Source organism: Mesoplodon mirus (assembly GCF_964341445.2).
Source record: "Mesoplodon mirus genome assembly, chromosome: 12".
NCBI lineage: Eukaryota > Metazoa > Chordata > Mammalia > Artiodactyla > Ziphiidae > Mesoplodon > Mesoplodon mirus.
This window is the reverse complement of record NC_138988.1, coordinates 45,144,433-45,161,107: the sequence shown is the minus strand read 5'-3', so window position 1 is coordinate 45,161,107 and position 16,675 is coordinate 45,144,433. Positions and strand designations below refer to the sequence as shown.

Genomic DNA, 16,675 nt, shown 5'->3' with positions numbered 1-16,675 from the left:
AATTCTCAACTTTTAGGTTACGCTTTTTTTTTTTTTAATCGACAAGGGGAAATGGAGGGAGGGCCTATTTTATTTTATTTCAGTAGCATAGTCAGGGAAGGCTTTATGCCAGGCAGCAAGCCGTGGGGAAAAAATGCGCTGAGCAATTTGCCTTTGGTAGACTGGAACCACTTTGCCAACACGTTTTGTTCTATTTTCATATTTTTCTTTAGCTTTGAGTGTTTTGTATTGAAAAGAGACCATGCTGATATAAATGTGTTTACAGTGTTTTTATGACAGTAGGACATTCAGCATTTCTCTCCTGGGGAAAGTGAGTGCTGTCTTTTTTTTTTTTTTTTTTTTTTTTACAATCCTCTTGTGACCTGTACAATCATCAGGGCCATAATGACTTCATAAATTATGAAGGCTTTGTTTTTCAAAATCTCAGAAAGGACTGTATCCTTGACAACTTAGAATTGTATTTCCTTTTAGAAATTTGAATTTATAAATGGATGTTATTAGTTGCAACACACTGTAGAGTTGATGTCTCTGAAATAATATCCAGCAAAAGTCATGAGTTTCACTACCTGATTTCTGTGTTGGTGGTTCAGGACATCCAGATGTTTCTGTATTGCATCTTTGTCTCCCTTAACTACAAGTATTCTATGTTAAAATAGGCATGAACTTGACCATCTTTGATGGGAATCAGAATATATAGGAGTATTTCACTGTTGGCCATTCCTTAGATAAGTTTTTTTTTTTGCAGATAATATTTAATTAAATATTTTTGCACCAAAAGAAAGTTCCACTTTGTTCTTTTTACTTAATCCTTTTATGTTTTGAGTGTGTACCTAAATCAGTGCATTTAGGTGGAGTGATTTTTCCTCTTTTGGGGGTACAACCTATGGGAATCTGAACTGGGATAATTTGGGAGTTAGAGTAAAGGTAAAGGCACTTTCATCCTTCTTAATCAGAATAATTCTAGTGCTCCAGTTCTTTGGATAATATTTTGTAAACCTTAAGTGTTGCTTTAGTGAAGTCATTGTTTGGTTGTTTTTTTTTAGCCTTTCAGGCCTTCATAATGAAAATTTGCTGTTGATTCTATCGAAGAAGCCTAGACATTAGGGCTTACTATCTGAAATTATATTTAATACTTATTTTGAAGTCTTACCTATCTTTCTCTCACTTAAAAAATGTAATATATATATATATATATATGTATGTATCTTCCCACCATTGTTTATTTCTCCATCCACTTATGTATCCATGTAACTACTGATATGCTTAAGTATCTACGCATCCATGCAAGACAATAGAGTGTCGCGTAGAACTTAGGTCACATAAAAACACAAGATTGGAAAGTCTCAAGATATCAACTATTTATTTGATTTATGCCCTCTCTCAGTTCATAAAATTTTGGAGTTGACTCAAGATATCACCTAGTACAAATTTTGGAAGAACCTGTACAGAAAATGCCCAAAAGAGTAGGTTATCTTCCCCTTTCTCACAGCAGTCCCGGGAAAGTCCTCAACCTTCTCCAAAGGTAGATTTCACCTCCATGCTTTTACTGTTTGGCAGCCTTCTCTTTATCTAACCCCACACATCTCCTTCCTTTAAACTCTTTAAGCCTGGAATCCACCTTGCACTGTTACAAATGCATTTTAACATAATGCCTTCCTCATAGCTTCCTTTGCTCAGAAACCTTGAAACCTTTAGGTTGCAGAAAATAATATTAATAGTTCTTACCCAGCCATTCAAGACTCTCAGTGTTTTGCCTCTTGCCTACCATTTTATGTTAACATCTGCCTTCTCCACTCTATGGTTTCTCCATTCCTGGTGAGATTTACTTAGTACTTTCTGAAATTTCCTCCTTGGAACCGGTGTCTTCCTCCTACCCGCAGATGTCATACTGTGAATATCTGTATCTATACTTATATAACACTCTTTTATTGACTGTCTTGTAATCTACTTACTTGTACCTACATTTATAAATGTTTTAAAATCATTAAACAATTCCTGGTTAGTAAATATCTAGGATTTTCCCAGTATTTCACTATTATATGTACTGCTACAAAGACCATTTTTAGGGCTACATCTTTGGGTGCATACTGATTTCCTTTTGTTGAATCTCTAGATGTGGAACCACTGCGTTGAAAATTAAATACATATTAAGGGCATTTGATATGTTTTGACAATTTTTTTTTGAAGATGACAAAATGGTGTATACTACCATCTTCTGTTTATGAAACTGCCTGTTTTTCTGTACTCTTATTAGCTTCAGCTTGCATTCCTTCAGATAGTCATGATGCTGACAATTTTCTCCCCATATTTGTTGGCCATTTATATTCTTCTTAGGTGGATTTTGTACTTTTTTTTTGGTGGGATGGTTGTTGGTTTGTAAATAGCTCTTTATGTATTAAGAATGTATAAAATATACCAATATTCTGCAAATAAATTTTCCTGCATTTGATTTGTTTATGGTGGTTTTGCCACTGAGAAACATTTACTACTTAAAAACTTTAAAACTGTGAATATTTTTTGGATTCATTTCTCTTTGTTGTCAGGCTACAGAGGCCTTCTCACCTAAGAATATGTGAATATTTACTCATTTTAGTATTTCAACAAAGGTAAAAATTTGTACTTGAATTTTTAATTTATTGATGATACATTTTCTTAAGATATGGCCTGACCATTCTGTCTCCCTTTCTGTGATGACTCTTTCTTGTCCAGTGTTGGGTCACCTTTCTTTCCTTTTAATTTGTGTGTCTATTCTTGATCCCATGCTACACTTAACAATTCTAGTGGTTTTGTAAAGTACTTTAGCTTTTCTTTTAGCAGGTTCTTCCTAATTGTATCTGTCCTTAAAATTCCTTGGATATCCTGGAATCACTCTTTCCTCCCAAATTCTCAGAATACACTCCGTTGACATGTGAAATGTGAGTTTAGGGTTTAATTCCAGCAGAGTGGACCTTTTTATGATATGGTGCCTCCCCTTTCCCTCAATGAAATAGGCACTTCTTTCCATGTGGCCAATTCTTTGGTCACACCCCCAGAATAACTCCTCACAATAATCAGAGTTATTTAGGTAGCCTGTTTCAATGTTCTGCCAGCCTACCTGCTTGACACTGGTTACTCCAGGCACTTGACAAGGTAGGGAAGTGTCTATCCCTCGGATCCCTGAATATGTGATTTTTAGCACTTTTCTCTCCTCTTGGATAGAGAATTTAGTATGAATGGCTTTTCTTGCCTGGTTTTCAGCTGTTTGGGACCTAGCAAAGATCCCTTATTTGGGGAGGATCCTAGAAGTGGAAGAGAGGGGTGTTGGGACACTATCTGGGCAGCATGCTCTCATGTCGATAGCGATCGCAGTCTCTGGCTGGGCTCAGGGCACTTGGACTGCTCCTCTCCAGCCCCCGTCCATCCAAGTGGGCCAGCTCCTCACTGGTCACTCTCCTTTATAGCCATTTCAGGAGTCTGGGGTTATCTTTTTTTTGTTCTGTTTTCCTGCCAAGTCTCGTTCAGAGGAGTACAAAATACAATTACTATCAGCTCAGTTGCATTCTCTCTCTTGAGAAAGACAAGCTTAATAAAACACAGCATTCTTTTGGCTAGTTCTTGCGGACCATTAGAAACCTATCTAAAATATGTTCAATATATCAATATTCCATTCTAAGCATGTCCATTATAAAATTTACCCTTCTTTTTCCGAGGGGGAAAAAACAGCAATGTTCTTTGGGAAAATTGTTACGCGTTAGGCTGGTACAAGCTTCATCCTTCCCTCCTGTTTCAAGGTTAGATAACCTTCAAACAACCTCAACACATTTGTATTTCAGACAGTAAAAGGTTCATCAGTGTTTTGTTTTTAAATGTAGGTTCTACATATTCTTAAGTCCCTTTAAAAATATTTCATATTTTTCAGTCCTCTTGAGACTGTTTTCTCTATTATATTTCTAACTAATTGTCCATATATTCTCCTCTGCTTTCTATACAAACATGTGAGTAAGGACATCCCATGGGCAGCTTTTTAAAAGTCATAGTTTTGTGGTCCTTTCCTCAGTGATTCCAGTAAATCTGGGAGTGGGGGCGAGGGGAGCTGGTCATCTGGGGTATGTGAGTGACTCCTAAGAAGCTTCTTACCCCTACTTCTGTTGAAATTCTCTGGCTGACAATTTGCAAATACCAGTAATCAGTGGAAGAGTGCATTCTTCTCTTATCTCTGACTTTAATGCCACACTATAAACTCAGCAGTGCCTCAGTTTCCCTGGTAAGGATGTGTGCGGCAAACGCTTAGCTCAGCAGGTGTGGGGTGGTTCAAACCCTGCACATTATGAAGAAAGTGGCTCTTGACTCCCTTCTGGAAGAGTACTTCTGAGCCTTTGGAATATCCTTCCTGATAAGAGAGTCTGTATCCCTGGGGTCTTGAGCCATGCCAGATAATTCACGCTAACAATGTGAATTAACGGCAGGGCATTGGGCCACACCATATCAGCTTGACCCTCGGAGGGGCTGGAGACAGAGGTTAGCCACACAGGCACTCCACACCTAAGGGACTGACCGCTAATAAAACCCTGGACACCAGTGCTTCCCTGGCTGGCAGTACTTCACACGTGTTGTCACTCATTGTTGCTGGGAGGATTAAGCTCTGTCCACACAACTCCACTGGGAGAGGACAGCTAGAAGCTTGTGCCTGGTCCCTCCTGGACTCTGTACTATGTGCCTTTCATCTTGGCTGATTTTAACCAGTATCCTTTCTCTGTAATAAACCGCAATCGGGGGCATAATAGCTTTTCTGAGTTCTGTGAGTCCGTCTAGCAAATCATTGAACCTAAAGGTAGTCTTGGGTGCCCCCAACTGACGATGATAAGAGCTTTTTATTTTATGAGACTGTTAAGAAAAGGAAAATGCCGAGTTGTTCCTTTTTTTAAAAATTTCGAATTGTATGTTAATTTTACAAATACGTTTTTATCACCTCTAAAGATGTTCCTTAATTTTTGTTTTATTCGTATGATAAAATGTCTGATTTTCCTCAATTTGATTTTTATTTGTTAATATTTTATTTATGAACGATTGGTATTTTGTCTTTTATCTTTGTTGTACATGGGTGAATGTTTAATTGCTGTAATTTAAAAATATTTCAAAAGAAAAATTACTAAAATATGGTTCTTCCTGTCTCCTTAAACAGAGTACTCTACCCAGTTTAACATTTTCTTGACTCACTACCCCCGTTTTGAACATTATGGTGTGTAATGGGCCCTCAGGTCCCATTGGGGGATGAGCGGCTGCTTCCTCTGCGTTAAATGTTCCCTGGACTGCTTTCTGCTAGGAGTTCTTGGGTTTGCTTCCTTTTGTTTTTCCTATGCTTTCAAGCCCCACTTCTTGTAATTCTTGGGTTGTCTTTCTGTAATTGTCCCTCTCCTCCCTTTATTGGCTCCTTTTTTAAAGACTGTGGGTTTAGAGGCTGCATAATTAAGCTTGTTATGTAATGATTTCCAAAATGAGAGTAAATAGGCTCTGAGTAAGAGCCTGGGGCCCTTTTCTCTAGAGGATAAAACATCTGCCTCATGTCATGGAATTTTAAATACACATTTTGGATTTTTGGAGATGTTTTGCTCCCTCGTTAGTTGGTTGTTCTGGAGAGTTAAGTCGTAAAGTTGATTGGTTAGTTTGTCCATTTATTCATTCATTCATTTGGTGCTTATTAATTGAGCATCTACATGGTATTGTTTACTGGATAGCTGAACCTAAGTAGGTCACACACAGTATACAGGCCAGCTCTATATCTAGCAAATAACATGGGAGCGCAGTGGAAACTTTTGATGAAGACATTTTGAGTTTTATTCTCTCTGGTAATACTTTTCATTTCAGGTTCTAAAGTATTGATAAGAATGTCATTCAGCAAAGAGTTGACAGAGCAGATCTGAGACTGCTCTCCTGAGAAAGCCCTGTTTGCAAGGTTGGCCTTGGCTGCCATCTTGGAACTTGGCTCTCAGAGAGCCGCCAGTCAGTGTTTAACTGATGAGGGTAGTCCACTGTGCCCAGACTGTTTGTGCAGACAGTATGGTTTATGCTGGATGCCTGCTTTCATTCTGGGAGTCTGGGATTTTTGATACATGTTAGGTTGCCTGTGTGACCAGCCCCATGTGATAAATACCTTGGTCACTTGAGTGTCTAATGCGCTTCCTTGGGCAGTAACATCACACACACATGCTGCTTTTTGTGTCTGGGGGGAGACTGTGCTCTGTGTGACCGCTCGTGGGAGGGAGAGAGGATAAGGAAGTTTGCACGTGTAATCTTCCAGCCTCCACCTGTGTTTGTCTCCCTTATGGCTCAGCTGTGTGCCCTTGCTGTCCTGCTGTACTAAGTCTGTACTATAAATACAACTGTATGTGAGTCTCACGAGTCCTCTAGAGTCCCTGAATGTGAGGGTGGTCTTGCGACACCCGACACAAATGCCTAATGTTTCTGGGTCTCTTACTGTGTGTGCAGCTCAATACTAATCATTTTACCTGGATTGTCTCATTGAATTTTCCCAACATCTCTGCTCTGTGAGGTAGGTCAGTATCATCACCACCATTGGCAAGTGCCGGTCCTATATCTCATACATTTATTTCAGTATCTATTTTCTTCCACATGTTTAAAACATGGAATATTGTTTCTGTTGTTCAGAGGAAACGTTAAGTGACAAAAGCACTGAGTGTTTTTTAATCACGTTGTCATTTCAGGTACGAGCACATCCTCACGGAGCCTGACCCCATACCAGCATATGCTCTGAAGCTGCTAGTTGCCATGACTGAACACAATCCAACTTTTACCAGGTACTGTCACTTCAAATTTTCTTTTCTTTGTTTCTCATCTAGAAAGTGAATTTTCTGTGTTCTGAAAATGTTGTTAAAGATGATGAGATTCTACAAGGCTTATGTTTGAGTTACCAAAGTGGTAAATTTTCATGTTTTATGGTTTGTAGTATCTGTCATCTATGGTGTTTTGGGTCATATTCTCATATTTTTATTCTTTATTAGAGTTTGCATACTGTGGAATTCATAATGCTTTAAAATTATAAATTCTTTAAAGAGAAAATACTAACACATATACTTTTATTCTTTTTAACATCTTTATTGGAGTATAATTGCTTTACAATGTTGTGTTAGTTTCTGCTGTATAACAAAGTGAATCAGTTATATGTATACATATATCCCCATATCCCCTCCCTCTTGTGTCTGTCTCCTACCCTCCCCATCCCACCCCTCTAGGTGGTCACAAAGCACTGAGTTGGTCTCCTGTGCTATGCGGCTGCTTCCCACTAGCTATCTATTTTACATTTGGTAGTGTAGATATGTCCATGCCACTCTCTCACTTTGTCCCAGCTTACCCTTCCCCCTCCCTGCGTCCTCAAGTCCATTCTCTACGTCTGTGTCTTTATTCCTGTCCTGCCCCTAGGTTCATCAGAACCTTTTTTTTTTTTAAGATTCCATATATATGTGTTAGCATACAGTATTTGTTTTTCTCTTTCTGACTTACTTTACTCTGTATGACAGTCTCTAGCTCCATCCACCTCACTACAAATAACTCGATTTCGTTTCATTTTATGGCTGAGTAATATTCCATTGTATATATGTGCCACGTCTTCTTTATCCATTCATCTGTCGATGGACACTAGGTTGCTTCCATGTCCTGGCTATTATAAATAGAGCTGCAATGAACATTGGTGGTACATGACTCTTTTTGAATTATGGTTTTCTCAGGGTATATGCCCAGTAGTGGGATTGCTGGGTCGTATGGTAGTTCTATTTTTAGTTTTTTAAGGAACCTCCATACTGTTCTCCGTAGTGGCTGTATCCATTTACATTGCCACCAATAGTGCAAAAGGGTTCCCTTTTCTCCACACCCTCTCCAGCATTTATTGTTTGTAGATTTTTTGATGATGAACATTCTGACTGGTGTGAGGTGATACCTCATTGTAGTTGTGATTTGCATTTCTCTAATGATTAGTGATGTTGAGCATTCTTTCATGTGTTTGTTGGCAATCTGTATGTCTTCTTTGGAGAAATGTCTATTTAGGTCTTCTGCCCATTTTGGGATTGGGTTGTTTGTTTTTATGATATTGAGCTGCATGAGCTGCTTGTATATTTTGGAGATTAATCCTTTGTCCGTTGATTCGTTTGCAAATATTTTCTCGCATTCTGAGGGTTGTCTTTTGGTCTTGTTTATGGTTTCCTTTGCTGTGCAAAAGCTTTTAAGTTTCATTAGGTCCCATTTGTTTATTTTTGTTTTTATTTCTGTTTCTCTGGGAGGTGGGTCAAAAAGGATCTTGCTTTGATTTATGGCAAAGAGTGTTCTGCCTATGTTTTCCTCTAAGAGTTTTATAGTGTCTGACCTTACATTTAAACTTTAATCCATTTTGAGTTTATTTTTGTGTAAATGACTCTACTGCCCAAAACAATCTACAGATTCAGTGCAATCCCTATCCAGTACCAATGTCATTTTTCACAGAACTAGAACAAAAAGTTTCACAATTTGTGTGGAAACACAAAAGACCCTGAATAGCCAAAGCAATCTTAAGAAAAACAGATCTGGGGGAATCAGGCTCCCTGACTTCAGACTATACTACAAAGCTACAGTAATCAAGACAGTATGGTGCTGGCACAAAAACAGAAATATAGATCAATGGAACAGGATAGAAAGCCCAGAGATAAACCCACGCTCATATGATCCCCTGATCTATGACAAAGGAGGCAAGAATATACAATGGAGAAAAGACAGCCTCTTCAATAAGTGGTGCTGGGAAAACTGGACAGCTACATGTAAAAGTATGAAATTAGAACACTCCCTAATACCATACACAAAAATAAACACATATACTTTATTTATTTATTTTTTTTCTTTTTGCGGTATGCGGGCCTCTCACTGTTGTGGCCTCTCCCGTTGCGGAGCACAGGCTCCGGATGCGCAGGCCCAGCGGCCATGGCTCACGGGCCCAGCCGCTCCGCGGCATATGGGATCCTCCCAGACCGGGGCACGAACCCGTATCCCCTGCATCGGCAGGCGGACTCTCAACCACTGCGCCACCAGGGAGGCCCAACACATATACTTTAAAAAGTCAGTTCTCACCTCATTGTACTGAACAATTATTTATTAAATCTCTGTAGTATTTATAGACTATAATTTTTCTGCTTTTTTAAAAGAATTAATTTTTTTTAAAAAAATAAATTTATTTGTTTATTTGTGGCTGCATTGGGTCTTTGTTGCTGCATGTGGGCTTTCTCTAGTTGCAGCAAACTGGGGCTACTCTTTGTTGTGGTGCATGGGGTTCTCATTGTGTTGGCTTCTCTTGTTGCAGAGCACGGGCTCTAGGCGCACGGGCTTCCATAGTTGTGGCACTTGGGCTCAGTAGTTGTGGCTCGTGGGCTCTAGAGTGCAGGCTCAGTAGTTGTGGTGCACGGGCTTCATTGCTCCGTGGCATGTGGGACCTTCCCTGACTAGAGCTTGAACCCGCGTTCCCAGCATTGGCAGGGGGAATCTTAACCTGTGCGCCACCAGTTAAGTCCTTATTATTTATTTATTTTTTTAGTTGACATACTTTCATTGAGTAGTGGACAGCTTTTTGTCTTTATTGTAGACCCTACCTGTGATGATACCAATTTTTTTAGTGCTAGTTGCCTAGGGTAGCAGCAGCTGCTTCACACTTGCAAAGAAGAGTTTGTCAGTGAGCACCCAACTCTGCAGAAAGGCAAGAGAAGAGTTGTTGCTTTCAAACAAGAAGACTAGTTTTGGTTGTATGGATGATGTGTGAGGACCTTTTGGTTTGGATCCTGTACCTGTAGGTATAGTGCACCTGTAGAGTTTCCCTTTGATCTTTCTCAGAGAACTAAATCATACAGTCTCAACCACCTGGATTTCACCTGGTCTTCTGTTTACAAGTCCTGCATAGTGATGAGCCAGCATCATATTGTTAGTACTGAGCAAGAAAGGCTATTTGTAGAGTATCTGTATTGAGTGAAAGGCTGACCTAAGACAACCTTCGCAAGGGGTGTGCCAGGGCCCGGGGTATGCCATGACCCAGTTGCAGGGCTTCCCTGGTGCTCTGGGTCTTCAGGTCAGCCACAGTGTGGGGCCTGTCACAGCTCTCAGCCCTGTGTCCTGCTGTGAGCAGCCTCATTTGTTTCCAGAGAGTGACATATAAACATTACTCTGTACTCCCTGTGCCACGTTGCAAAAGAATTTGGGGAGCACTTAACCCTTTATATTGTTGGCAATTCTGAAACCTGTGTTTCTGTAGTCTTTTAAAAGTCTGTCCAATGAGCCTTCTAAATTTCTCACTCAGAAGGCACCATTCTCTATTCCTACAGAAGAAATTTATGTCTAAAGAGTGAATCTGTGTTAGGAGTTAAAGCCAAATTCAGATAGTTGTTTCTTTTCTGGACCTTTGATACCAAGTGGGAATATTGTATACTGATTTTATCCTTTCATTAGATTGAACAGATTGCATTTCCTTTTTTTTATGTTGACTCTTGCTTATTGATGTGGCATGTTTTCAGGCTCCTTTCTCTTCTTGCCAACTCTTTATTAAATTCATCTGAATTTCCTCATATTGAGGGAAAAAACCTAGTGGGGTGGAAACAGATAACTGATGACCTATAACCTTTTTATTTTAAAATGGTTAGACACTAGGTTTAGAAGTCAGTTTATTTTTTTTTAGTTTATAAGCAGAATTCAATGGATTAATTTTTATAAACTTTTTTCTTTGTTTTCCTTGCATAATTAATACTTGACTATATTGTCTTTGTATTAAATTCCAACACTATAATCAAGAGGTCCCCTGGGCTTCCTCATTCCCCACCACTGCTACACAGGTCTCTCCCCCAGGGCTAATACTTGTTATTATTTTGGTGGGTGTCCTTCCTGAACTTTTTTGGGGGCTATTTAAATTCAGTATGTATATACTGAATTTAAATAGCTTTGCTTTGTGGTGGTCAGTTTTTTAAAAAAATCATAGATAGTATCATTGGGTATGTGTTTTTCTGAAATTTGCGTTTTCATTTATCAAAATTATTTGAAGATCTTTTCGTATCAGTATTTATTCACACTCTTGGCAATATCTTTGCCAAAGTTACAGATGAAAATGGGATTTCATTTCATTTTGCATTCACTTATCTACTGATAAACTCGAACCTCTTAATATTTATTCACTAAATTCAATTGTAAAAGGTCCATAGCCTTCACCCGTCAGTTCTACTTCTACGTATCTGTTCAAGAGAAAAACTCATATATACACAAAGATTTCTGCCTAGGCAAATAATTTTTAAAATGAGAAAAATGGTTTTAAAATTAAATTATGTTATAGCTATAATAAACACAACTGTGTAAGGGTTTGAAAGGGCAAGATACATTTTGAATACTGCTCTACAAAGATACCCTAATAATTTTGTAAACTGAAATTGTTTATCACCCCCAAACCCCATTTAAATACCACTCTGCCTTTTGTAGGGTTTCTTTCTGTATTCACTGTTCTCTTTTGTTTGCCTTTTCTCTTGAAACAGGATATTAAAATGAGCATTGTCTCATGTTGATTTTGGCTGAGGCTCCAGAGGTCAAGAGCAAAGCATTAAAGGCCTATTTCCACCCACCTGCTCTCTTCCCCCCAACCCCTTCTAAAGGGAGGTTCTAGATCCCACAGGCCCTAGCAACCTGTGTGCATTTTGCAAAATCCATTCATATACCTTGAAGGGGGAGTGGGGGAAAGGAAATTTTTTATTTCCCTAACTGGATTTTCTTTTTTTTCAAAAATGAATTTTAAATCCAACATTTTGAAATGGGTAATACATTTCTATTTGGGGGGAAAAAACAATATAAAAAGATAATACCGAGAAGACCTGTTCCTTCCTCTGTCCACTGTGGTCTTTCCTCATCTTCCCATTATATCCCTTACGGCTGACTGCTTTATTCCTTTTATGTCCAAAGGCAAACTAATGTGACTGTGTGTTTTCTCATTTCTCCCTTTCACACACAAATAGCATATTATGTATGTTTTTCTACCCTATGACTTTTTTCCCCAATTTTGTTTCTATGTTGATACATAGAGAGCTTCCACGTTGTGTTTTACAGTTATAAACTCTTCCATTGTATAGATATACCATACTTTGTCTCATTAATGTCTAATGGATAGACTTGAATTCTTTCTAATCTAGTGATAGAGCAAAGAATTAATAATCTTATATTCATACTTCATTTTGTATGTATGCATGTACGTCTTACAGGCTAAATCCCTAGATACGGTATTTGTGTATCAAAGGATAAATGCACTTAAATTTTTTTTTTCAGGTTCAGCCAAATTGCCCTATGGTGGGGACTTTACCATTTTGCATCTCCAAAAGACATGTTTGAGGATGCCTGGCCCCCTACAACCTTGCTATCAGAATTTGTTGTTAAACTTTGGAACTTTGCCAGGGTGATGAGAGGTTATTTCATTGTAATTGTAATTTGCATTTTCCTTTTCATGAGTGAAGTTGAATATTTCTTTATATGGTTAAGGGCCATTTGTATTTTGCTTTTTGCTCATGCTCCTTGCCATCAGTTCTTGGTCTTGGCAATGCCGCCCTTCAAACTGAAACACCTCCTGCCTGGCTTTCCATTGCACAAATACATTACAGGCCACTAATCCGTTTTACTTCTAACAGTGTCTGCACTATTCCTATTTTTTTTTTTTTTTTTTTTTTTTTGCTGTCGTGAGTAGCGTGACCATGGCTGTTACTTTGTATGCTACTTGTGAATCCATGTATGTGTCTCCATTGTGTATCCCTTCTAGAATGGAAATACTGTCTCACAGAGCTTGTGCTTGCCCAGATCCAGTAGATACTGCCAAGCAGTTTTCCAAATGGGTTGTACCAATTTACATTCCTACTAACATTGTTCACAAGGTCTGGTTGTCATGTAAGCTTTTAAATTTTTTTTTTAAGTCAGGTTTATTGAAGTATAAGCTTACATAGAGTAAAATTCACTCATTTTAGGTATGCAGTTCTCTCAGTTTTGAGAAACACACACAATCGTGCAACCATCACCACTATCAAGATAGAGTATTTCTATCATTCCAAAATGTTCCCTCATGCCCCTTAGCTTATAAAAATTCTGTTTGCCTGGAGAATGATATGACCAGACTGATTTTAAGTTTCATTTTAATTTTTAAAATTTATTTTTTAAGAGTAAATACGTAACACATTTTAAATTTCAGTATTTGAAAGAGTTTACATAGAAAAGCATACCTTCACCCCAGGAGATAGCCACCCTTTGACCAGTTTGTGTGTGTGTGTATATTATCTTTCACATATATGGTAGTATGTCAACTGCACCATTCTGTACTTCTTTTCAAAAATATGTATAACAGCTTTACTGAGATATAATTCACATACCATCTGTACTTTTTTAAAAGAACGGATACATAGTATTACATTTTATGAATATTCCGTGTTTATTTAACAAGTCACCTTTTGGTGAACATTTATGTTTTTCTAGTCTGTTGGCATTATAAAACAAGGCTACAATTAATAATTAATGAATTAATTATTCATCACGTGTGTATATATATGGATAAGATAAATAATGAGAACAGGACTTGCTTCATCACAGGGTACATAATATCATCTGGGGATCTTTTAAAAAGTCTAAAACCCAGGCCATATCCCAGGCCCATTAAATCACAATCTCTAAGGCTGGACATAGACATCAGTAGTTTGTGAAGCTCACCAGGTGATTACAACGTGCAAACAAGAGGGTTTTCTTTTGCTCTTTCAACTGAGACCTGTTTCTCTGCCTTTTCATTTTGCTTAACTTACTCTGCCTCTGTAAATTTAGGTGAAACACTTAGCGGTTGCTGTCTTGAAGTGTTGTCCTTATATGGGAGCATCCCTGCGTAGACTGCGCGTGCCCAGTGCCTTTCGTGGGGGATCTGGGTTTGACATGGACTCAAGTCACATCTTCCTCAGTGTGTGCTGGAAGCTCTTTCCTAGGTGGGGGCGGAGCTGGAGATGGAGGGGCTAGAACTGGCACCACCAGGTGTGAGGCGGGACCACCCCTCTGCTCAGTGGCCGTCACCACCTAACAGGGGCAGGATCTGATCCCAGGTTGTAGAGCAGAGGCCCTAACAGTCGGGCCGGAGGTGGCGCTTTGCCTTTAAGCGTGTGCCTTCCCTGCTCCTTGCCCTGGGACCCTTGCCCCAGAGGGGGCAGTGCTGAAGTAAGGGGTCCCGTGGGGGCTTTTGGCTCATGTCACCTGCAGACAGAGGTTCGATCTGTCTCCAGTGTGCCTCCTGCAGAGGCACCAGCAGTTGTTTTCCCTTGCTCTGCTCAGACACAATGAGTCCAAGTCCCCTTTGTCCCTCACAGCCGCTCACTCCCCTAGAGCAGTCCTCAGTTTGCACTCTCCATCCTGCCTTGGGGACAAGCCAGCATGCACTTGTGCAGGCGTGGAGTCCAGGCTTCCCACAGCCCTCCTGTTGGTCCCAGTGGTCCTCCAACCAGCCAAGGGGGCTCATCTCCCCTGTGTAGGACCCCAGGGTTGGGGCCCAATCTGTGGCTCACAGCACTTCCTCCCCAGGGCGGGTCTCCACCCGTGTATCTTCCCCTTTCCTCTGAGTTCCCTCCCAGTGGCACAGGTCCCAGCCTGATTGCTTTTCTTCCCTTCCTACCCAATTACTTGTGGATCTTTATCCCAGCCTTAGTTGTACAGAAGTCTTTTTTGCCAGTTTCCAGTTAGTTTTCAGTGAGAATTGTTCCTCATGTGGATGTATTTTTGATGTGTTTGTGGGGGAAGTTGAGGTCCACATCCTCCTCTTCAGCCATCTTGATAGATCTCCCACTGTTGTTAACTATTTTTTGAAGGTAAAATATACCTTACATTCTTAAGGAAGATTTTATAGATGGATGTGTTTATGTTATACTGTCTGGTTGTAGGGAAATCCGGAGTGTATACACATGTATTAGGATGTCTGTCTGCTTTCCTTGTAAATGATTTTTTGATTTGTGACCCTGTTGAGTTTGTGACCCCTGGACTTTAGACAGGATGCTTATTTCAACAAAGGAATCTTTTCTCATTGTTTTCTTTCAACACAGATGTGAATTCATGGTTACATGAATACTTAGCAGCTATTTCGGGGTCAGAAGTGGATGGTTTCAGATTGCTTTTTTGGTGTGACATTTACAAGGCAACCACTTAGAGTTTATTGTATACCTTTAAAAGTAGTGGTTCCCCAGTTGTGTACAATAGAGTGCTGGTAAATCCGAGTTGGGGTTCAGTAAAGCTTTTGTGTTTCACAAGGCATCCTTATCTGTAGGCTTTCCCTGGTTGTCTAAAACAGAGATTCACAAGCTCTGGCCCACAGGGCCAGGGCCTGTGAGGTAAGAGTGGTGGTCATGCTGTTAAAGAGTTGTGCAGCCTAAGTGGGCTTCCCTGGTGGCACAGTGGTTGAGAGTCCGCCTGCCGATGCAGGGGACATGGGTTCATGCCCCGGTCCGGGAAGATCCCACATGCTGCGGAGTGGCTGGGCCTGTGAGCCATGGCCGCTGAGCCTGCGCGTCTGGAGCCTGTGCTCCGCAATGGGAGAGGCCACAGCAGTGAGAGGCCCACGTACCGCAAAAAAAAAAAAGAGTTGTGCAGCCTACAGACACAGATGAATTTGAGGCACAGATAACTTGTGTCTGGCAAAGCCTAAAAATATACTTTCTAGCCCTTTTCAGAGCATGTTTCCTGACTGCTGAACTGCAGGAGTACAACTTTTTTGTCTTTATTCATGAGAATAGAGAAATATTAGAACATTAGCACTATATGGGACTTTGGGGGAGATCATTAAAATGTACATTAACAAAAAATTACTCTTGATCGCTGAGATCAACACACCAGGAGATGACTGCCCTCAAAGAGAGCGTGTGTTACACTCACAGATTCCGAGAGGAGGGAGCACACCACGCCACGGGCGGCCATGTGGGGAAGCAACAGAGGCAGTCAGGAGGCAGAGAAAGGAAGAGGAAAACATGGGCCAGAGCCTTTGTTGTAGTTGACAAGGGTAGGAGTGGGTGAGCAGGCTTAGGATTGGCTGCTTGAATAATTTCAGTGGGCTCTGAGGTGTGGGTTTATCTCTACTTAGCTGGTACCTGACCCTGGGATGGTCAAGGCAGGGAAACAGTGGCCTGGAGTTTAAGAGCTCCATATAAAGGAGGCTGTTGGGGGGTTGGTTGGCTTGCATAGGAAAGGCAAGCTCAAAGGAGAGTAGTTTGCTATCTCTGGGAACTGTCTGGCCCTGGGAGGGGCCTTCCTCCCAGAGTTAGTAAGATCTTAAGATGTCAAAGAATCAAAAATACAGAATAAAAAGACATGATTAGTATCCTGGGCCGATGTCTTCATTTTACGCATGAGGAAAGTGAGGCCCCAGAGGGAATTTGTGTGCCCCAGACGCCATAGTCAGTTCGAAGAAGATCAGGTTTCGGATCTAGACCTCCTAGTCCACTGTTGTTTGTACTACCCAGCAGAGCCACATTTTAAAAGACACCCAAGTGAATATCACAGTGGATTTTGAAATAGGATTGTTTTAAGTTTCTTTGTGTCACATTTACCTGTAAGAGTGGTCCAGTTCCTCAACATACTTGTCTTCAGTGTCGTGTGGATCTGATAATAGCACATGCATGATTCTCCTTTGTTTCCCTCTGCCATC

At 40.2% G+C, this 16,675-nt stretch overlaps 1 protein-coding gene across 5 annotated transcripts in view; it reads left to right on the top strand.

Moving 5' to 3' along the window:
* Positions 1-16,675, top strand: part of ULK4 (unc-51 like kinase 4) — a 549,109-nt gene that overhangs the window by 220,389 nt on the left and 312,045 nt on the right. For all 5 annotated transcript variants that reach the window (XM_082638146.1, XM_082638145.1, XM_082638142.1 and 2 more), the window contains one exon: positions 6,702-6,794. In XM_082638146.1, coding sequence (XP_082494272.1) covers positions 6,702-6,794 — 93 coding nt within the window. The remainder of the gene's footprint in view (positions 1-6,701; positions 6,795-16,675) is intronic.